The sequence below is a fragment of the Dreissena polymorpha genome, chromosome 6 (assembly GCF_020536995.1).
Source record: "Dreissena polymorpha isolate Duluth1 chromosome 6, UMN_Dpol_1.0, whole genome shotgun sequence".
Lineage (NCBI taxonomy): Eukaryota > Metazoa > Mollusca > Bivalvia > Myida > Dreissenidae > Dreissena > Dreissena polymorpha.
The window spans coordinates 30,488,666-30,509,885 of record NC_068360.1 but is presented as its reverse complement, the minus strand read 5'-3'; the positions used below and the strand labels follow the sequence as shown (position 1 = coordinate 30,509,885).

General features: G+C 38.5%; 1 protein-coding gene across 3 annotated transcripts in view; it reads left to right on the top strand.

Moving 5' to 3' along the window:
* The window catches only part of LOC127834098 (protein eyes shut-like), a 70,398-nt gene extending 49,178 nt beyond the window's left edge, over positions 1-21,220 (top strand). The window contains exons 11-17 of one of the 3 annotated variants that reach the window (XM_052359708.1): positions 2,113-2,178; positions 2,806-2,871; positions 3,848-3,926; positions 10,659-10,805; positions 12,555-12,752; positions 13,396-13,488; positions 15,235-21,220. In XM_052359708.1, the coding sequence (XP_052215668.1) occupies positions 2,113-2,178; positions 2,806-2,871; positions 3,848-3,926; positions 10,659-10,805; positions 12,555-12,752; positions 13,396-13,488; positions 15,235-15,241 (656 nt within the window). In that variant the 3' untranslated portion in view covers positions 15,242-21,220. The remainder of the gene's footprint in view (positions 1-2,112; positions 2,179-2,805; positions 2,872-3,847; positions 3,927-10,658; positions 10,806-12,554; positions 12,753-13,395; positions 13,489-15,234) is intronic. The other 2 variants (XM_052359710.1, XM_052359709.1) reach the window with 2 other exon arrangements.

Below are 21,220 nucleotides of genomic sequence, written 5' to 3'. Positions count from 1 at the left end.
ACGACATTGTACTAACGAAAACAAACCACAAATGAGAATGATGTCGTAAAATCATTCTATACATAGAGATGACGTTGTTACGTTAATTGTCTGTAAGAACGGTGTGTACCGGTGTCATAAAATGCATATTCTTTACAAGGGAGAATATTTGTGTTATCTTGGCAAAGAAAAATGTTAAGGGTTGCTTCCCTTGTGAACAGTGCGGTGTAGTATAACATGGAACTATCGGAATATTTTGCGCTTTGTTGTTTAAATGTAAACACAATATAATTGAAAAAGTTGTGTGGTAACTCCACAGAAATAACGGATTTAAAGGCATTTTTTTTCTAAGTAATTAATTTATAATTTATAATGACCACTTGTCCCGTCGGACTAGCAAATTCTTTATTTACTTGTCCGGACCAACAATTTGGTTGTCCCGGACAGTCGGACTACCGTTAATGTCGAGCCCTGCTTGGTCAGAAGTTGTATCTAGATGATGTGTAGGTCAGGTTCAAACATGGGCCATGCCGGGTCAAAAACTAGGTCACGGGGTCATTTAGTGCGTTTTAAACATTGAGCATGGTGTCCGCTGTTTTTTGTGAAGACAACATGCAAAATATTCTGTGTCAATGCAGCATGTGGGGGTATTCGTCACGTCTGTGACTAAGCTCTAGTTTTATTTTAAAAGTCAAACTTAAACATTGGCCATTACTTTTGCAATATTGAAGATAGCAACTTTATATTTGGCATGCATGTGTATCTCATGGAGCTGCACATTTTGACTGGTGAAAGGTCATAGTCATCCTTCAAGGTCAAAGGTCAAATTTTGCAATATTGAAGATAGCAACTTGATTTTTTGCATGCATGTGTATCTCATGGAGCTGCACATTTTGAGTGGTGAAAGGTCAAGGTCATCCTTCAAGGTCAAAGGTCAAAGGTCAAATTTATGGGGGGACATAGTGTTTCACAAACACATCTTGCTTATTATGCTGCCCCAAAATTTATTTTGGGGGGAGCATATAGTCCCGGCTTCGTCTGTCTGTCTGTGTGTCTGTCCGTGTGTCCGTCCATGCACAATTTTTGTCCGGGCTATTTTTCAGAAACTAATGACCAGAAATCAATGAAACTTTATGGGAAGCTTCACTACCAAGAGGAGATGTGCATATTATCAGCGGGTTCTGGTCGGATAATTTTTCACAGAGTTATGGCCCTTTGAAATTTTCCATTAACTGTACATATAGTGCAATTCTTGTCCGGGCTATTTATCAGCAACTAATGACCGGAATTCAATGAAACTTAATGGGAAGCTTCACTACCAAGAGGAGATGTGCATATTATCAGGGGGTTCTGGTTGGATGATTTTTCACAGAGTTATGGCCCTTTGAAATTTTCCATTAACTGTACATATAGTGCAATTCTTGTCCGGGCTATTTCTCAGCAACTAATGACTGAAATTCAATGAAACTTTATGGGAAGCTTCACTACGAAGAGGAGATGTGCATGTTATCAGCCGGTTCTCGTCGGATGATTTTTCACAGAGTTTAGCCCTTTGAAATTTTCCATTGTACATATAGTGCAATTCTTGGCCGGGCTATTTCTCAGCAACTAATAACTGGAATTCAATGAAACTTTATGGAAAGCTTCACTAGCAACATAAGATGTGCATATTATCTGCCGGTTATGGTCGGATGATTTTTCACAGAGTTTTGGCCCTTTGAAATTTTCTTTAAACTGTACATATAGTGCAATTCTTTTCCGGGTTATTTCTCCCCAACTACTGACTAGAATTCAATGAAGCTTTATGGGAAGCTTAACTACCTTGAGGAGATGGGCATGTTATTTGTGGGTTCTGGTTAGATGATTTATTTAGAGATTTATGGCCCTTTGAAATTTTTAAGTTGCTAAACCATCCATCGTATTATTTTGTCCAAAGTTATGCCCCTTAAGACGTTTCCTTTTATCCAATATATAGTGCAATATTGTATCAAAAAACCTATGGCATCACTCGTCTCCGACGGTTTCTTGTTTAATGCTCTAGTGTTATTTATTTATATATTTATATACATATTTGAGTTTTGCTGTTTTAAACCACCTTTCTTTTACCTGACCATGTTGTTGTAACCATTACAGCCCCTGGACAGGGTGGGGAGGTTGGCAGACATGTTACGTCCAGTGAACACAGTGGCATCTCTACAGGTAACTAGACATTAAATTGTTGTCATGGAAACAGGGTGTTGGGCCGGCATTTATTTGCGTAGAAATGGTCTACCATGAACATTTAATCAGCCTTTCAAACATAAATTTGGTTCAAAAGTTATATTTTTTGTCAGATAGGTGTATTTTCAAAATCTTAAGCAGTTCCACTCAGAAGGGAGGTGAAAATGGCTATATGTAACCAACACAAAATCCGCACTAACCCTTTCCTCATTACAAGCAAAGTGAAAATGGCTTTTGCAACCAGTATTAACCATAACAGCCTGCGAGTAACTCGCAGTCTGTTCAGGTTTTATGCTGTTTGCTACTCATCATTATCTTGGGATGTGAAATAAAGCCATTCAAACTTCAATATATTAAGAAAGGACTTAAATTTAATTTGGTTTTCTAAAGGACTTCAAATGCGTCAAAATGTGTTATAAGTGGTTTAGGGGTAACTGGAAGTCTCTTCAGGTTTTATGCTGTTTGCTGCAGCTCATTAAGTGTATAATCGTTGGAAATAGATCCTACTGTTAGACTGTGAAAAAGTGCCAATATTTCAAAAGTTTTGAGTTTTGCTGTTTTAAACCGCCTTTCTGTTACCTGACCATGTTGTTGTAACCATTACAGCCCCTGGACAGGGTGGGGAGGTTGTCAGACAAGTGACGTTCAGTGAACACAGTGGCATCTCTACAGGTAACTAGACATTAAATTGTTGTCATGGAAACAGGGTGTTGGGCCGGCATTTATTTGCGTTGAAAAGGTCTACCATGAAAACATTATATCAGCCTTTCAAACATAAATTTGGTTCAAAAGTTATATTTTTTGTCAGAAAAGGTGTATTTTCCAAATCTTAAGCAGTTCCACTCAGAAGGGAGGTGAACATGGCTATATGTAACCAGCATAAAATCCGCACTAACCCTTTCCTCATTAGAAGCAAAGTGAAAATGGCTTTTGCAACCAGCATAAACCATAACAGCCAGTGAGTATCTCGCAGTCTGTTCAGGTTTAATGCTCTTTGTTACTCATCATTATCTTAGGGTTGGAAATAAAGCCTTTCAAACTTATATGTTAAGAAAGGACTTAAATTTAATATGGTTTTCTAAAGGACTTCAATTGCGTCAAAATGTGTTATAAGTGGTAAAGGGGTAACTGGAAGTCTGTTCAGGTTTTATGTTGTTTGCTGCTGCTCATAAGTGTATTAATTGTTGGAAATAGATCCTTTAAAACTTGAATCTTGTAAGAAAGGTCTTTTTATTTTCAAGAAAAAAAACGTGTCAAATACGTATACGAGTCTTAAAGTGTTAAATGTTTGTAACATGAAAGTACGTCTCCTGACGGTTTTTCTTGTTTGCAGAACAAGCGTATTTTCCATTTCTTTATCAATTAACCCATTACCACTTAGATACATATTTTGACGCATTTGTAGTCTCATAGATAGCTAAATTTAATGAAAGACCTTTGTTACTAAATTCAAGTTTTAAAGGCTTCATTTCCATCCCTTAGATACTGATGAGCAGCAAACAGCATTAAACGTGAACGGAATGCGAGTTACTTTGCTGGTTGCAAATCCATTTTCATTTTGCTTCTTACGGGGAAACGGTTAAATGTTTGAAAATGTTTGAAACATCAAGGCCCATGTCTTGACCATGTTGTTGTTTGATGTTTCTAGGCAGCCTGGTGGGGATTGTTGTTTCGTTAATCATCGTGTTCCTTGCTTGTCTGGCAGTGGGAATACTCTTCTGCCGAAGGTTTGTGCAAGTTTTCTACGCCTTATTTATGAAACCCTTGTTGACGTGACCCTTGTTCATGGAAAAGTGGTTTTAATGCCAGCAATTTTTTTCTTTCTTTATAAAGTACTGCAAAAGGCACTTTCCCAATGGGGAAAAACTAAAACTTTGCTAATTGCTGTCAGCAGAAAAAATCCCAATTGAAGGTTTTCCAAAAAATAAAAAATTGAAAATTAAATGCAACTTGCAGTAGCCTGTGTGGTCTGTACAGTATACACATGAGGCTTGCAGTAGCCTGTGTGGTCTGTACAGTATGCACATGAGGCCTAAATTAAAATTGAGTTTGTTTGCCCTTTACCGACCGACCCACTTTTTACCCCCCGACCCAAAAAATTTTATTGCGATTTCTGAAAACTTATTTTTTTTATTTTCGTTTTTTTCGACGATGACAAAAGAGCCGAAAGCAATATTTATTCATGTGCGTATTTATATCCCTGTCTATTATTATCGCCCCTGACCGATCTAGGTCGCTCCGATGGTTGGAATTTCATACGCCCCAGAATAGACAGTAATGCAAGCGTCTATAACCAGCATCGCGATCGGCGGTGTTCCGTGAAAATGGCCGAACGACATCATACTTAACCATTGGTTCGCAAAAGTAGTCGGACATATACGAGTTTACGTTCGTTGTACACATGTTGTTAACGTGATCCAAGATGGCCGACAATTAAAAGAAATAACGATGCTCAGCGAGAACAAATAACTATCGAATTTACGACGGACATCATATAATTAGTATCGATTAATGAAAAGAGCGTGTCATTCTACGATAGAGCATAGGTTTTAGATACAAATAAAACTCTCTTTTTTTTGCAAATGTATGAACTGAATGTCACAGAACAAGTGATGAAGTGTTTGAAAATTGGAATGCAGTCTACTCGCAAAGAAAAATACATCTAACAGTTACAGGATTTTTTTTGTCGAAAATGCAAAATAAAAGACAAACATGATTTGATTTATATGCAAGTGGATCTGTGTTTAATCAGATTCATGTGCATATTCTGCTCTATTATGTTTGCCACACTGAACAGTTTACTGTAATGGCATGTTAGTGAAATGGATATGTAAAGGTAAACTTATTTAATTTATTAATGTCTCTTAGCTAAATACATCGACAACACTCAAGTATATATGTTTAAAGCGTTAGTATATCCACAAACTGAAACTAACACCCACTGTCCTACAGTGGGACTTACCACCCTCTCCCCCGTTGCGCCTACACCGAAAGGTCCTGCAACGTACCTATCCAGATCCAGAATTTATTTCCCCAAATCAAGTTTTTATGCTTATGTTAGTTGCAATAATACAACTCACAGCTATTGACCCTCTGAGCTGTACGTATGTACTCATAAACGCTCAGAGCATTCAAGAAGAAATAATGCTTTATAATAATGTTCAGTTTGCACTTTTATGAATTTTCTTTTCCATGCTGAGACTATGCACTTACCGGTCAAACACTTAAAATTGAGGCCTGTAAAAACTTCAACAGGCCTGTGAATTGTTTCTCCTGGTAGGCAAGTCTGGCCTGTAAAATGTAATGGTCTTTCGCCACGTCTGAATTTTTCCATTTAAGGCTTTGGGCTGTCTTTCTACACTCCTTCAATGCTTGTTGCATGCTAATTAAGCCCAATTTAAGGGAAAGGTTTAAGTTAAAAATAAAAGCTGTCTGGCTGTTAAATAATTATAAATGCATTTGAGCAATTAAAATCATATAATGAACAAATATTTGATGTAATAAATAACACACAAGCATGCATTTGATATTAATATATGCAAGAAACAGCAAACAAGATAATGTTAAGCTACATAGGGCTTCGTACACTGCAACAGTGCTTTAATAAAAGTGTTTTAAATATTCATAGACTATTAGTGTATTAAAAATATCATTTCTCAAATAAAATAAAATAATTTTCCTACCTACATACCCACCTGTAAAATTTAGGGTCGGTTAAGGGCAAACCAACAATATTTTAATTGTGGCCTGAGGCTTGCAGTAGCCTGTGTGGTCTGTACAGTATGCACATGAGGCTTGCAGTAGCCTGTGTGGTCTGTACAGTATACACATGAGGCTTGCAGTAGCCTGTGTGGTCTGTACAGTATGCACATGAGGCTTGCAGTAGCCTGTGTGGTCTGTACAGTATGCACATGAGGCTTGCAGTAGCCTGTGTGGTCTGTACAGTATGCACATGAGGCTTGCAGTAGCCTGTGTGGTCTGTACAGTATGCACATGAGGCTTGCAGTAGCCTGTGTGGTCTGTACAGTATACACATGAGGCTTGCAGTAGCCTGTGTGGTCTGTACAGTATACACATGAGGCTTGCAGTAGCCTGTGTGGTCTGTACAGTATACACATGAGGCTTGCAGTAGCCTGTGTGGTCTGTACAGTATGCACATGAGGCTTGCAGTAGCCTGTGTGGTCTGTACAGTATGCACATGAGGCTTGCAGTAGCCTGTGTGGTCTGTACAGTATGCACATGGGGCTTGCAGTAGCCTGTGTGGTCTGTACAGTATGCACATGAGGCTTGCAGTAGCCTGTGTGGTCTGTACAGTATGCACATGAGGCTTGCAGTAGCCTGTGTGGTCTGTACAGTATGCTGATGAGGCTTGCAGTAGCCTGTGTGGTCTGTACAGTATGCACATGAGGCTTGCAGTAGCCTGTGTGGTCTGTACAGTATGCCCGTGAGGCTTGCAGTAGCCTGTGTGGTCTGTACAGTATGCACATGAGGCTTGCAGTAGCCTGTGTGGTCTGTACAGTATGCACATGAGGCTTGCAGTAGCCTGTGTGGTCTGTACAGTATGCACATGAGGCTTGCAGTAGCCTGTGTGGTCTGTACAGTATGCACATGAGGCTTGCAGTAGCCTGTGTGGTCTGTACAGTATGCACATGAGGCTTGCAGTAGCCTGTGTGGTCTGTACAGTATGCACATGAGGCTTGCATGTCCAAGAATAGCCTGTGTGGTCTGTACAGTATGCACATGGGGCTTGCAGAAGCCTGTGTGGTCTGTACAGTATGCACATGAGGCTTGCAGTAGCCTGTGTGGTCTGTACAGTATGCACATGAGGCTTGCAGTAGCCTGTGTAGTCTGTACAGTATGCACATGAGGCTTGCAGTAGCCTGTGTGGTCTGTACAGTATGCACATGGGGCTTGCAGTAGCCTGTGTGGTCTGTACAGTATGCACATGAGGCTTGCAGTAGTCTGTGTGGTCTGTACAGTATGCACATGAGGCTTGCAGTAGCCTGTGTGGTCTGTACAGTATGCACATGAGGCTTGCAGTAGCCTGTGTGGTCTGTACAGTATGCACATGAGGCTTGCAGTAGCCTGTGTGGTCTGTACAGTATGCACATGAGGCTTGCAGTAGCCTGTGTGGTCTGTACAGTATACACATGAGGCTTGCAGTAGCCTGTGTGGTCTGTACAGTATGCACATGAGGCTTGCAGTAGCCTGTGTGGTCTGTACAGTATGCACATGAGGCTTGCAGTAGCCTGTGTGGTCTGTACAGTATGCACATGAGGCTTGCAGTAGCCTGTGTGGTCTGTATAGTATGCACATTAGGCTTGCAGTAGCCTGTGTGGTCTGTACAGTATACACATGAGGCTTGCAGTAGCCTGTGTGGTCTGTACAGTATGCACATGAGGCTTGCAGTAGCCTGTGTGGTCTGTACAGTATGCACATGAGGCTTGCAGTAGCCTGTGTGGTCTGTACAGTATGCACATGAGGCTTGCAGTAGCCTGTGTGGTCTGTACAGTATGCACATGAGGCTTGCAGTAGCCTGTGTGGTCTGTACAGTATACACATGAGGCTTGCAGTAGCCTGTGTGGTCTGTACAGTATGCACATGAGGCTTGCAGTAGCCTGTGTGGTCTGTACAGTATGCACATGAGGCTTGCAGTAGCCTGTGTGGTCTGTACAGTATGCACATGAGGCTTGCAGTAGCCTGTGTGGTCTGTACAGTATGCACATGAGGCTTGCAGTAGCCTGTGTGGTCTGTACAGTATGCACATGAGGCTTGCAGTAGCCTGCGTGGTCTGTACAGTATGCACATGAGGCTTGCAGTAGCCTGTGTGGTCTGTACAGTATGCACATGGGGCTTGCAGTAGCCTGTGTGGTCTGTACAGTATGCACATGAGGCTTGCAGTAGCCTGTGTGGTCTGTACAGTATGCACATGAGGCTTGCAGTAGCCTGTGTGGTCTGTACAGTATGCACATGAGGCTTGCAGTAGCCTGTGTGGTCTGTACAGTATGCATATGAGGCTTGCAGTAGCCTGTGTGGTCTGTACAGTATGCACATGAGGCTTGCAGTAGCCTGTGTGGTCTGTACAGTATGCACATGGGGCTTGCAGTAGCCTGTGTGGTCTGTACAGTATGCACATGAGGCTTGCAGTAGCCTGTGTGGTCTGTACAGTATGCACATGAGGCTTGCAGTAGCCTGTGTGGTCTGTACAGTATGCACATGAGGCTTGCAGTAGCCTGTGTGGTCTGTACAGTATGCACATGAGGCTTGCAGTAGCCTGTGTGGTCTGTACAGTATGCACATGAGGCTTGCAGTAGCCTGTGTGGTCTGTACAGTATGCACATGAGGCTTGCAGTAGCCTGTGTGGTCTGTACAGTATGCACATGAGGCTTGCAGTAGCCTGTGTGGTCTGTACAGTATGCACATGAGGCTTGCAGTAGCCTGTGTGGTCTGTACAGTATGCACATGAGGCTTGCAGTAGCCTGTGTGGTCTGTACAGTATGCACATGAGGCTTGCAGTAGCCTGTGTGGTCTGAACAGTATGCACATGAGGCTTGCAGTAGCCTGTGTGGTCTGTACAGTATGCACATGAGGCTTGCAGTAGCCTGTGTGGTCTGTACAGTATGCACATGAGGCTTGCAGTAGCCTGTGTGGTCTGTACAGTATGCACATGGGGCTTGCAGTAGCCTGTGTGGTCTGTACAGTATGCACATGGGGCTTGCAGTAGCCTGTGTGGTCTGTACAGTATGCACATGAGGCTTGCAGTAGCCTGTGTGGTCTGTACAGTATGCACATGGGGCTTGCAGTAGCCTGTGTGGTCTGTACAGTATGCACATGGGGCTTGCAGTAGCCTGTGTGGTCTGTACAGTATGCACATGGGGCTTGCAGTAGCCTGTGTGGTCTGTACAGTATGCACATGGGGCTTGCAGTAGCCTGTGTGGTCTGTACAGTATGCACATGAGTCTTGCAGTAGCCTGTGTGGTCTGTACAGTATGCACATGAGGCTTGCAGTAGCCTGTGTGGTCTGTACAGTATGCACATGAGGCTTGCAGTAGCCTATGTGGTCTGTACAGTATGCACATGAGGCTTGCAGTAGCCTGTGTGGTCTGTACAGTATGCACATGAGGCTTGCAGTAGCCTGTGTGGTCTGTACAGTATGCACATGAGGCTTGCAGTAGCCTGTGTGGTCTGTACAGTATGCACATGAGGCTTGCAGTAGCCTGTGTGGTCTGTACAGTATGCACATGAGGCTTGCAGTAGTCTGTGTGGTCTGTACAGTATGCACATGAGGCTTGCAGTAGCCTGTGTGGTCTGTACAGTATGCACATGGGGCTTGCAGTAGCCTGTGTGGTCTGTACAGTATGCACATGGGGCTTGCAGTAGCCTGTGTGGTCTGTACAGTATGCACATGGGGCTTGCAGTAGCCTGTGTGGTCTGTACAGTATGCACATGAGGCTTGCAGTAGCCTGTGTGGTCTGTACAGTATGCACATGAGGCTTGCAGTAGCCTGTGTGGTCTGTACAGTATGCACATGAGGCTTGCAGTAGCCTGTGTGGTCTGTACAGTATGCACATGGGGCTTGAAGTAGCCTGTGTGGTCTGTACAGTATGCACATGAGGCTTGCAGTAGCCTGTGTGGTCTGTACAGTATGCACATGAGGCTTGCAGTAGCCTGTGTGGTCTGTACAGTATGCACATGAGGCTTGCAGTAGCCTGTGTGGTCTGTACAGTATGCACATGAGGCTTGCAGTAGCCTGTGTGGTCTGTACAGTATGCACATGAGGCTTGCATGTAACTCTTGTCAAGGATTCCCTGTGTATGTTGCGGGCTCTATCAAGCCTCTGACTTTACATTGTGAAATTTCTTGTATCAGAAATATTATTAAACATTCGGACTACTGAGCTTGTCTTTATGTAAAGAATGATGTTAATTCACAAATTTTGAGTCAATCATTCTTTACATTCTGTAAATGTACTGTAATAAATGAGAAAGAGGAAAGAGTTAAAGTGACACTGTTAAAATATGTAAAAAACATCAGCTGTAATATGTTTCAAATTTTAAAACAGTGGATCACCCATATTTCCTTGTAAGCCTCGGGAAAACCTGAAATAAAATCCTGTAATTGTTTAGATCTATTCAATACGGCCAGCATTATTTAAGTGCAGAAACTACAAATTAAGTTTTTCAGAGTTTATTTGTTACTGTACAATTAATGATATTTGTCTTCATGCAATTTTGCAGTAAAAAATGTCTTTTTCGTGGATACATTAATTAAATTATTTCTGATTTTGGATTTTAAAAAAAAATTGCATCTGTCATTTTCAGATATGTTTGTATTTTAAAATAAAGAAACGGTCAACATGAAAAATCAACAAAAAATTATGTATCACACAAAATTATAATTGGAATATATATAAACTTGTGTATTAAACTCAATTGTTCTCTCCATGCCACATATAACAGACGCAGGGCCAAGTTTACAGAAGTTTACAGCGTTGGCTTCAATAACATCCTCTACTCTGCTGCTCCTCAGTCAGACACACGGGTCAAGGACACGAACCTCGCTCTGGCATTGAGCCAACAAGAGGAGGACAGCATGGTGGATCACAGGTGAAATTTGTTAGGTTACATAACACCTTTAGCATGAGGATACATTTCACTGAATCAGTGGTCTTTTTTAATTATTTTTTTTTTCAGGGGTTATATTGTTTTTGGCCTGTCTGTCTGTCTGTCTGTCTGTCTGTCTGTGTGTCTGTGTGTGTGTCTGTCTGTCTTTGTGCCTGTCTTTGTGTCTGTGTGTCTGTCTGTGTGTCTGTCTGTCTGTCTGTCTGTCTGTCTGTCTGTCTGTCTGTCTGTCTGTCTGTCCGTCGTCCGTCCGTCCGTCCGTCCGTCCGTCCGTCCGTCCGTCCGTCCGTCCGTCCGTCCATCCCAAAACTTTAACCTTGCTCATGAAATGAAAACTCTTGGGTCTATGTTCTTTAAACTTCACATGTGCATGCATCTCATTAAGATCTACATTCAAACATGGTATGAGGTCAAAGGTCAAGGTCACTGTGACCTTAACATTTAAAATATAACCTTGTTTCTTAAACAGCTGCCGTGCGGCTTCAAAGCGCAGTAGGGGGCATTGTGTTTCACAAACACAGCTATTGTTTTGAATGGTGTAATGTTTCAAGGCTATATCTATGTCGCTACAAGATTTCAACATGAAACTTTATGGGTGAATAACTATCAATGAGGAGAATTGCAATTCATAAAAACAAATACTCTACACTAATTATAATGATTATACGGTATATCAATGGATTTGCACCAATCCATTAACAAAATGTATTCAGCAGGGGATATCAATTCAACAAATTTGCTTGTTTTTACTGTAAAACCTGTTTTTGGACTCAACATGGTGGCATCAGTTATTTGTCATATCAAGGTCAGCCTTACTTGTTGAGATTAATTTTTCTGCACTTTCAAATTACATTGTTTTCAATTAGTAATCATCTTGAATGTGTTTTAAGCAATAATAATCTAGAATGTGTTTAACTTCAATCATCTAGAGTGTTTTTCAAGTAATAATCATCAACAATTTAAGTAATAATCATCTAGAAATTAAGTAATATTCATCTTAAATGTTTTTTAAGTAAAACTTATGTTCAGTGTTATTTAAGTTATAATCATCTAGATTGTATTTTAAGTACCCCAGTAATAATAATCTAGAATTTAGTTTTAAGTAATAGTCATCTTCAACATTGTTTTTTCTTTAAGGTAATACTCATCTAGAATGTTTAAAAAAAATATTAATCTAGATTTTTATGCTCACCCAAATTTTTTTGGGGGGGGAGCATATAGTCGCCGCTTCGTCTGTCCGTGCGTGTGTCCGTCCGTCCGTGCACAATTTTTGTCTGGGCTATTTCTCAGCAATTAATGACCGGAATTCAATAAAACTTTATGGGAAGCTACACTACCAAGAGGAGATGTGCATATTATCAGCCGGTTCTGGTCGGATGATTTTTCACAGAGTTATGGCCCTTTGAAATTTTCCATTAACTGTACATATAGTGCAATTCTTGTCCCCCCAACTACTAGACGTTACCTTTTATCTGAATATATATAGTGCAATATTGTGACAAAAAAAACCTTTGGGGAGCATCACCCGTCTATGATGGTTTCTTGTTTTTTAAGCAATTATCCTCTGGAAGTTTTTTAAAGTAATATTCATGTACAATGTGTTCAAGTTATACTCATCTAGAACGTTTTTTAAGTGACAATCATGTAGGATGTTTTTAAGTAATAATCATCTACTATGTTTTTATAATGAATAATCATCTACAATGTTGTTAAATCTTTCCTCCACTTGTGTAGGTATGCAGACATTGATGATCTTGCTGCAGAAGGGGGCGTGGTCTACTTTGATATGGGCGGAGCTAAATCAGTTGACCTGCCCACCTGTAAGGAGATTGACAAGGAGGCGGAGTTAGGGCAGGAAGTTGAAGCCAATCATCTCTATGATCACTTAGAGGGGGAGAAATCTGCTGGAGTACCGCTACCTGTCCCTTCTAGGCAAGTAAAATTAGGATTTTATTATCAAGATGTTCATCACAGGAATTCAATCTAGGCTTCAAAAGATATAGCAAATACAGAAACAACATTATTATACATGGAGTAGCAATTAAATCCTACTTTTTACAGATTTTATTGCAGATTTTTATGTCTCCCATCACTATAGTGGGGGACATATTGTTTTTGCCCTGTCTGTTGGTAACGGTTGGTTGGTTTGTTTGTTTGTTTGTTTGTTTGTTTGCTCCAACTTTAACATTTTGCTATAACTTTTGCAATATTGAAGATAGCAACTTCATATTTGGCATGCATGTGTATCTCATGGAGCTGCAAATTTTGAGTGGTGAAAGATCAAGGTCAAGGTCATCCTTCAAGGTCAAAGGTCAAATATATAGCTTCAAAGCGGCGCAGAAGGGGACATAGTGTTTCTGACAAACACATATCTTGTTTAAACATAATTTAGAAGCTAAGGTGTCCATTTGAAACTTTTTATGCAAATTATATATTTTTAAAGGCATACATGGAATAACGCTTTATATTGTTGAATATAAAATTACAAAAGGAAAAGATGATTTCAGTGCATAGGTGAACAATCGTCTTGTAGTTGTAGAACACTTTAAATTGTACCACCCTCTGTCCCTTGTAGGAATGGGAACTTGACGGCTTTTGCTCCAGAATTCTTGCAGAAAGATACGGACGTTTTGCAGGCTTATTCTAACAACTTGAATGGTTACAGGAAGTGAGTCTGTGTCAGTGTTCACTGCAGATTTCAAACAGGGTCTGACACAGGGGTTTGTAGTATCGCACCGTAAAACATAATTTACCTTACCTCTGATTATACTCATGACATCTTTTCCTTTTGCTGGAATTCAAATAGCCTCGTTATGGGAAAACGGGGCTTAATGCTTGTGCATAAAGTAGCGTCCAAGATGAGCCTGTGCATTCTGCATTAGCGACAACTTTCCGCTTTTATGGAATGTTTCGAAATTCCAGTATAAAGTGACGCCTCTAATAAGCAAGTGCAGACTCCACAGGCTCATCTGGGTAAAACTTTATGCACATGCAATTAACCCTTTCCCACTTAGAAGCAAAGTGAAAATGGCTATTAACAAACAGTATAAAACCAGAACAGCCTGCGAGTAACTCGCAGTCTGTTCAGGTTTTATGCTGTTTGCTGCTCATCAGTGACTAAGGGTGGGAATTGAAGCCTTTAAAGCTTGAATCTAGTACAAAAGACCTTTAATGAAATTTAAATTTATAATGGACTACAAATGCGTTAAAATACATATCTAAATGGTAAAGGGTTAACCCTGTTTCAAGAGAGAGGGGCTAAAATGTAATTTTTTTAGAGCATACATGAAATACTTTTAATGTCATTTTGGTATGTGATGTAAACATTTGCACACAATATTTCTTGTAATGGTGTTTTCAAAAATATAATAAAACAACATAACATAGGCCTGTTAGAGTGAATTTGGCTTTATGTATTCATATTTAAATAAAATGTGCATTTCAAATGTTGTAAATGTATTGCAAACTTTATGATATGATAATCACAGTAGAAAATATATTTTGTTGTAACATCAACCTTTAATAAATAAACAATTTGATGGATTATGCTTTAAGGCTGGTTACAAGTATTAAAGGAAATGCAAAAGTCAGCAGAGATATGAAACAATTGTAATGCTATGAAGTGGGTTATCATTAATGCAATCAACACTGGACAAAAAAAACTTCTGCATGTTCAGACATCTCTCATTATTTTGACGTACATTAACAACAAATTACCAGAAAACTTCCATTGCAATATTTTTTTGTGTAACTGAAACTTGTGTTTATTTCATCCATCTTTATGTGGAGCTTATCCCATTTATGCCTAGCGTCTAGAAAAAAGGCCTTGGCAAACAGCGTAGACCAAGATGAGATGCCGCATGATGCTTCGTCTCATCTGGGTCTACGCTATTTGCTTAAAGGAATTTCTGTAAGAAATATTCTAAATATAGAAATAAATATACTAGACATCCCTAATTTTGGAAATAAACTGATACAATTTAGAAGGATGGGAGAGTCCACTAGGCATAAATGGGTTAAGTTTCATCATGATTCTATGTACACAATTGCAGCAGTTATTTTCAGGGTTGCATAAAATTTTATGAATTTACATGTTTAAGGTTAAAATAGATCAAGTATAAGAACTGTTTATTATGTAGGTTGTATTTTCATAAAATGGTTTTTCTGGGTCACCATTAATCGACAGGGCTGTCAATCTAGTTGAAAGTTCTCGAAACAATAACTTAACTCTCTTTATAGCTATATGTAAACATGGAAACAAAATCAAGATTACATTTTAAAACACAATATGATGTAATTTACCGCTATATATGATTGAAAACTGTATGATATGATTTTTTTGACCACTATATGATGTGATTCACTACTGTATAATGTGATTTACCACTATTATTCATGTTTTGCTTTATCTCAGTTTTTAGCTCGGCTGTATTCGGAGAAAACCCGAGGTATTGTCATAGGAAGCTTGTCGTCCAACGTCCGCGCCGTGCTGAAACCTTAACATTTTGTTAAGGTTTTTAGCATTGGCTCTAAAATCAAAGTGCTTCCACCTACAACCTTGAAACTTTTTATGCACCTGCACCTTGATGAGTTCTACATGTCACACCCATTTTTGGGTCACTAGGTCAAAGGTCAAGGTCACTGTGACCACTTTAAAAAATAATAATCTGACAAACATTTATTTATTTAAAACTGCACCCGCAGCCGAGCGTGGCACCCGTTATGCGGTGCTCTTGTTATGGTAAATTCTTGTAAGCTGTTTGTCCACATTAACCGAACTTGATCAGTCAACTGCATTGGATGCGTGCTTATGTACCAACGCACGGTGTGTATGGATGATTCTCCATGATGGTGCTTTTCTAAAAGGCTGTTCATTTATGCTTTGGATAATTATGTGAGAGAAATGCTTCCAATTGTTGACCTATTCCTGCTTGAATTATTTTGATTAAAAATGTGTTTGTTTACAAGTAACTGCTTAAATTACATTGTTTAGTTTTGAATATTTTTGTTAAGTTTCTAATTTTTATGCTCCCCCAAAATTTTTTTTGGGGGGAGCATATAGTTGCCGCTTCATCTGTCTGTGCGTGTGTCCGTCCGTCCGTGCACAATTTTTGTCCGGGTTATTTCTCAGCATTAATGACCGGAATTCAATTAAACTTTATGGGAAGCTTCACTACCAAGAGGAGATGTGCATATTATCAGCCGGTTCTGGTCGGATGATTTTTCACAGAGTTATGGCCCTTTGAAATTTTCCATTAACTGTACATATAGTGCAATTCTTGTCCGGGCTATTTTTCCCCAACTACTGACTGGAATACAATGAAGCTTTATGGGAAGCTTAACTACCTTGAGGAGATGCGCATGTTATTTGTGGGTTCTGGTTAGATGATATATTTAGAGTTATGGCCCTTTGAAGTTACTTAACCATCCATCGTATTATTTTGTCCAAAGTTGTGCCCCTCAAAACTTTCCTTTTATCTGAATATATAGTGCAATATTGTGACAAAAAACCTTTGGGGAGCATCACCCGTCTCCGACAGTTTCTTGTTAATATTTAATTTGATGTTTTTCAAAAAAAAATCTATTGGATGTAACACATTTGTGACATATTTGTAACAAGAGAATGTATGTTCAGAATAATTCTGTTGTTGCTGTTGATCTTAGTCTTTGATAAACATCTTGTGATCTCAATTGTTTTAATATCAATGCTGCTGCTACAGATGATGATAATGATTAAAAAGAAGATTATGATGATTATCAAAAAGATGTTGCTACTGCCTCTGATTATGATAATTGATATATTTGTAAATGAGATAATTATAACTACAAACCATAATTTTATGTTTATTCAAAGTCAAGTATAGAAAGTTTTTATGAAGGAAAAAATAATATAATGTGATAGTATATGTTGGTGTGTTTTGTCATTGATTGAGCTAGCCTTTTCTTTACTCAGTCACAGGGAGCTTTGCTTGAGGTTTGTTCTTTGACATTAAAAAGGTAAGCAAATAGGCAACGTTTTGGTAAAGTCTCTATAATCACAATGTGGGGTTATGTTCACAGTTCTTTAACTTGCATGACAAGCAATAAATACTTGTGCCATAAATATAGTGGCAAAAGTGTTGGTGATTCTTCATTATTGAAAATATATACTTTTTATACGCCCATTGAAAACCCTATTACTCTCTGCGAGTGGCGGGCCTGCGGGCAGGTGGCGTCGACAGCAGTGTCCGCTCTCTAAATCAAATAATTTTCATCCGATCGTCACCAAACTTGGTCTGAAGTTGTTTCTAGACAATATCTAGGTCAAGTTTGAATATGGGTCATGCCGGGTCAAAAACTAGGTCACGGGGTCTCTTAGTGCATTTCAAAAATTTAGCATTGTGCCCGCTCTCTAATTGAAGTAGTTTTCAGATCTTCACCAAATTTGGTCAGAAGTTGTGTCTAAATGATATCTAGATCAAGTTTAAATAAGGGTCATGCTGTTTGAAAAACTAGGCCACAATGTCACTTAGTGCATATTAAGCATTTAGCATGGTGTCAGCTCTCTAATCGAAGTAGTTTTCATCAGATCTTCACCAAATTTGGTCAGAAGTTGTGTCTAGATGATATCTAGGTCAAGTTTAAATATGGGTCATGCTGGGTCAGAAACTAGGTCACGAGGTCACTAAGTGCATTTCAAGCATTAAGCATGGTATCCGCTCTCTAATTCAAATAGTTTTCATCCGATCTTCACCAAACTTGGTCAGAAGTTGTATCTAGACAATATTTAGGTCAAGTTGGAATATGGTCATGTTGGGTCAAAAACTAGGTCATGAGGTCACTTAGTGCATTTCAAGGAGTTAGCATGGTGTCTGCTCTCTAATTGAAGTAGTTTTCATCCGATCTTTACAAATTTTGTCAGAAGTTGTGTCATAATGATATCTAGGTCAAGTTCAAATATCGGTCATCATCCGGGTCAGAAAATAGGTAATGGGGTCACTTATTGCATTTCAAGGATTTTGCATGGTGTCCCCTCTCTAATTGAAGTAGTTTTCATCCGTTCTTCACCAAATTCGGTCAGAAGTTGTCTCTTAATGATATTTAGGTCAAGTTCAAATATGGATCATGCTGGGTCAAAAACTAGGTCACGCGGTCACTTAGCATTTCAAGCATTTAGCATGGTGTCCGCTCTCTAATTGAAGTAGTTTTCATCCGATCTTCACTAACTTTGGTCAGAAGATGGGTCTAGATGATATCTAGGTGAAGTTCAAATATGGGTCATTCCGGGTCAAAAAATAGGTCATAGGGTCACTAAGTGCGTTTAAAACAATCACCATTGTTTCTTTTACCCTAGTCCATTAGTTGTAATATCATGCTTCACTTGTCTCGCCGATTTTTATGCTTTCCACGATTTTGAGGAAATTGACAGTCGGCATCTTATTTATGTAAAATAAATGTTATTTACATACATAGTTATGTAGTTGTTGCTTAGTTTTCAAAAATATATCACTTTGCCTCTCAAATGGTTAGTTATGACCTAAAAATATATCATTTTGCCACTCAAATGGTAAAGTTATGTGATGCTTAATTTTCAAAAATATATCATTTTGCCACTCAAATGGTTATCAAGTTGTCCAAAACCTTCAAACAGGCGTATCTTGTGACAGTTTGGCACTCTTGTTTATTTTTCACGTTGCATTTACAATTGGTTTGTTTCTAAAATAAGGATTGTAATTGTCAACCTTACATGTATGTTTTAAATGATGTTTACCTATGCAGTGTTTTTTAAAGGAATACTTTGTTTCCCATTTTGTTCGGTACATCAACTTATATTGTTTGTTTTTTGTACATGTCTTATTAAATTATAATTACATATGGCTAACACTACAATCAAATTGTCTTAATGTTATTAAAAAAAGTGAGGATTGATGAGCGTTTGTGATCACCTGTTGTCTGTGGTCAACATTTACCTTCGGTAAAAAAACATGGCCGCAAGGGGGGGGGGGGGGGCTTTTTCCTTATATTTATATAGTAAAAAAGTTTGTGAACACTCTAGAAGTCACATTTTTGCCTTATCATCATGTAATTTGGTCAAAACATTGGTTATGTGGATATATCGGACGAGTTTGAAAATGGTCGTGATCAGTGGAAAAACATGGCCGCTATAGGGTGGGGCAGTTTTCTCTATATGTATATAGTGAAAACATGTGAACAGTCTAGAAGACACATTTTTTTGTCCAATCTTCATGAAATTTGGTCAGAACATTATGTTTCCTGAATACGACAGTTGAGTTCGAAAATGGTTCGGATCGGTAAAAAAATATGGCCGCCAGGGGGGTCTTTTTCCTTATATTTATATAGTAAAAAAGCTTGTGAACACTCTAGAAGTCACATTTTTTTCCTAGTCATCATAAAATTTGGTCAAAATATTGGTTATGTGGATATCTCTAACCAGTTTGAAAATGGTCGTCATCAGTGGAAAAACATGGCCGCCATGGGGTGGGGCAGTTTTCTCTATATGTATTTAGTAAAAGCATGTGAACAGTTTAGAAGACACATTTTTCGCCCATGCAATCTTTATGAAATGTGGTCAGAACATTTGTTTTGGATACGACGTTTGAATTCGAAATTGGTTCGGATCGGTAAAAAAAACATGCCCACCAGGAGGGGGGATCTTTTTCCTTATATTTACACATGTATATCGTAAAAAAAACTTGTGAACACTGTAGAAGTCAGATTTGTTTGTCCAATCATCATGAAACTTAGTCAAAACATTGGTTTTATGGATATCTTGGTTGAGTTTGAAAATAGTCGTGATCAGTGAAAAAAACATGACCGCCAGGGGGTGGGGCAGTTTTCTCTATATGTATATAGTGAAAACATGTGAACAATCTAGAAGACACATTTTTTGCCCAATCTTCATGACATTTGATTAAAACATTTTTTTACCTGGATAGGATGGTTTAGTTCAAATATGTTTTTCATCCATCTTGTAACATTACCGCCAGGGGAGGGGGGGGGGGGTGTTCCTAATTTGAATATACTAAAAGCTTGTGAACACTCTAAAAGTCACATGTTTGGGGTAATCATCATGAAACTTGGTCAAAACATTGATATGTTGCATGAGTTTGAAAATGGTCAAGATCAGTGGAAAAACATGACCGCCATGGGATGGGGCATTTTTTTCTATATGTATGTAAGAAACATTTTCCTTATATATATATATTTAAAAAAATCTGGGTATTAAAACATGGCAGCCAGGATGGGTGGGGTAATTTTTTATATAGGCCTATTGTTATTAATTTGGAACACCTTATTTTTAAAGTCAGTCTTGTCATACTAATAATTTGAAATATTTGCTGAAGAGTTTTAATCTTTGTTTTTTTCCATCTTAGTCTCTCAGGTGAGCAACCCAGGGCCCTTTGGGGCCTCTTGTTTCTGTGTATATATCTATGTTATATAAAGTTGATCTTCATGTAACTTGAAGACACATTTGAATGAGATTTTGTGCCTTTTTTTTTGCCCATCATATGTATCCTTTGTTTTTCTAGATTGTTTGTAAAGGCTGTTCATTTCGTATAGCATGTGGCCTATGGAAACTTTTATAACCAAATAATCAGCCAGAATTTAATATTGTGTTGATATGTATTTGTTTACATTTGTAGTTTGTAATCAAAATATAATGATTTAATTTTATTTCACTGTGACATATTTTAAATTAACTTTGTATAAAAGTATATTTTATTTTTGGATAATATATAAATAATTGTAAGATTATTTCATAAACAACAACATATATCTTTACTATGTTGTATATATTATCAAATATAGCCCTATACCAAACTTAAGAATGCGTGAACAACTCTTGTGTAAGTCTTCCTTGTTTCAGTAATTCAATATAAGTTTATATTTTTGAATTTTTTGAATGTACAATGTTACCAAGTTAAGGGGTTGTACTGGAATCAGCATTGTTGTCTGCCTGTTTGTCTGTCTGTCTTTCAGTTTGTCTCTCTGTCTGCAGACTCAAAGATACCTGGCGGGAATTCTCTCGGACTTTTCAACATGCAACTTTCAGACTTGTAGGGATTGTTCCTTATAATTTGAAGTTGTGTGTGCATAATCCTTATCTTCTTACATTAGAATTTTCCCAAAAATATTCAGCTTTTCAACTGACAATTCATGTCATATTCGAATTATTACTGTAGACTTATAGCAAAAATATACTTCTCTGAAACTACAACATTCAGATGTATCTATGTTTTGGTATGAAACATTTTATAATTGCCATATACTTAATTCCTCCTGTTGTATTTATCCATTCATCATAATGTAATTATGTCGCATTCTGAACTGTACCATTTACATAATTTGTACAATTTTTATGTAGGACTGGTTATTGCTTATTAAATCTATAGCTTGTC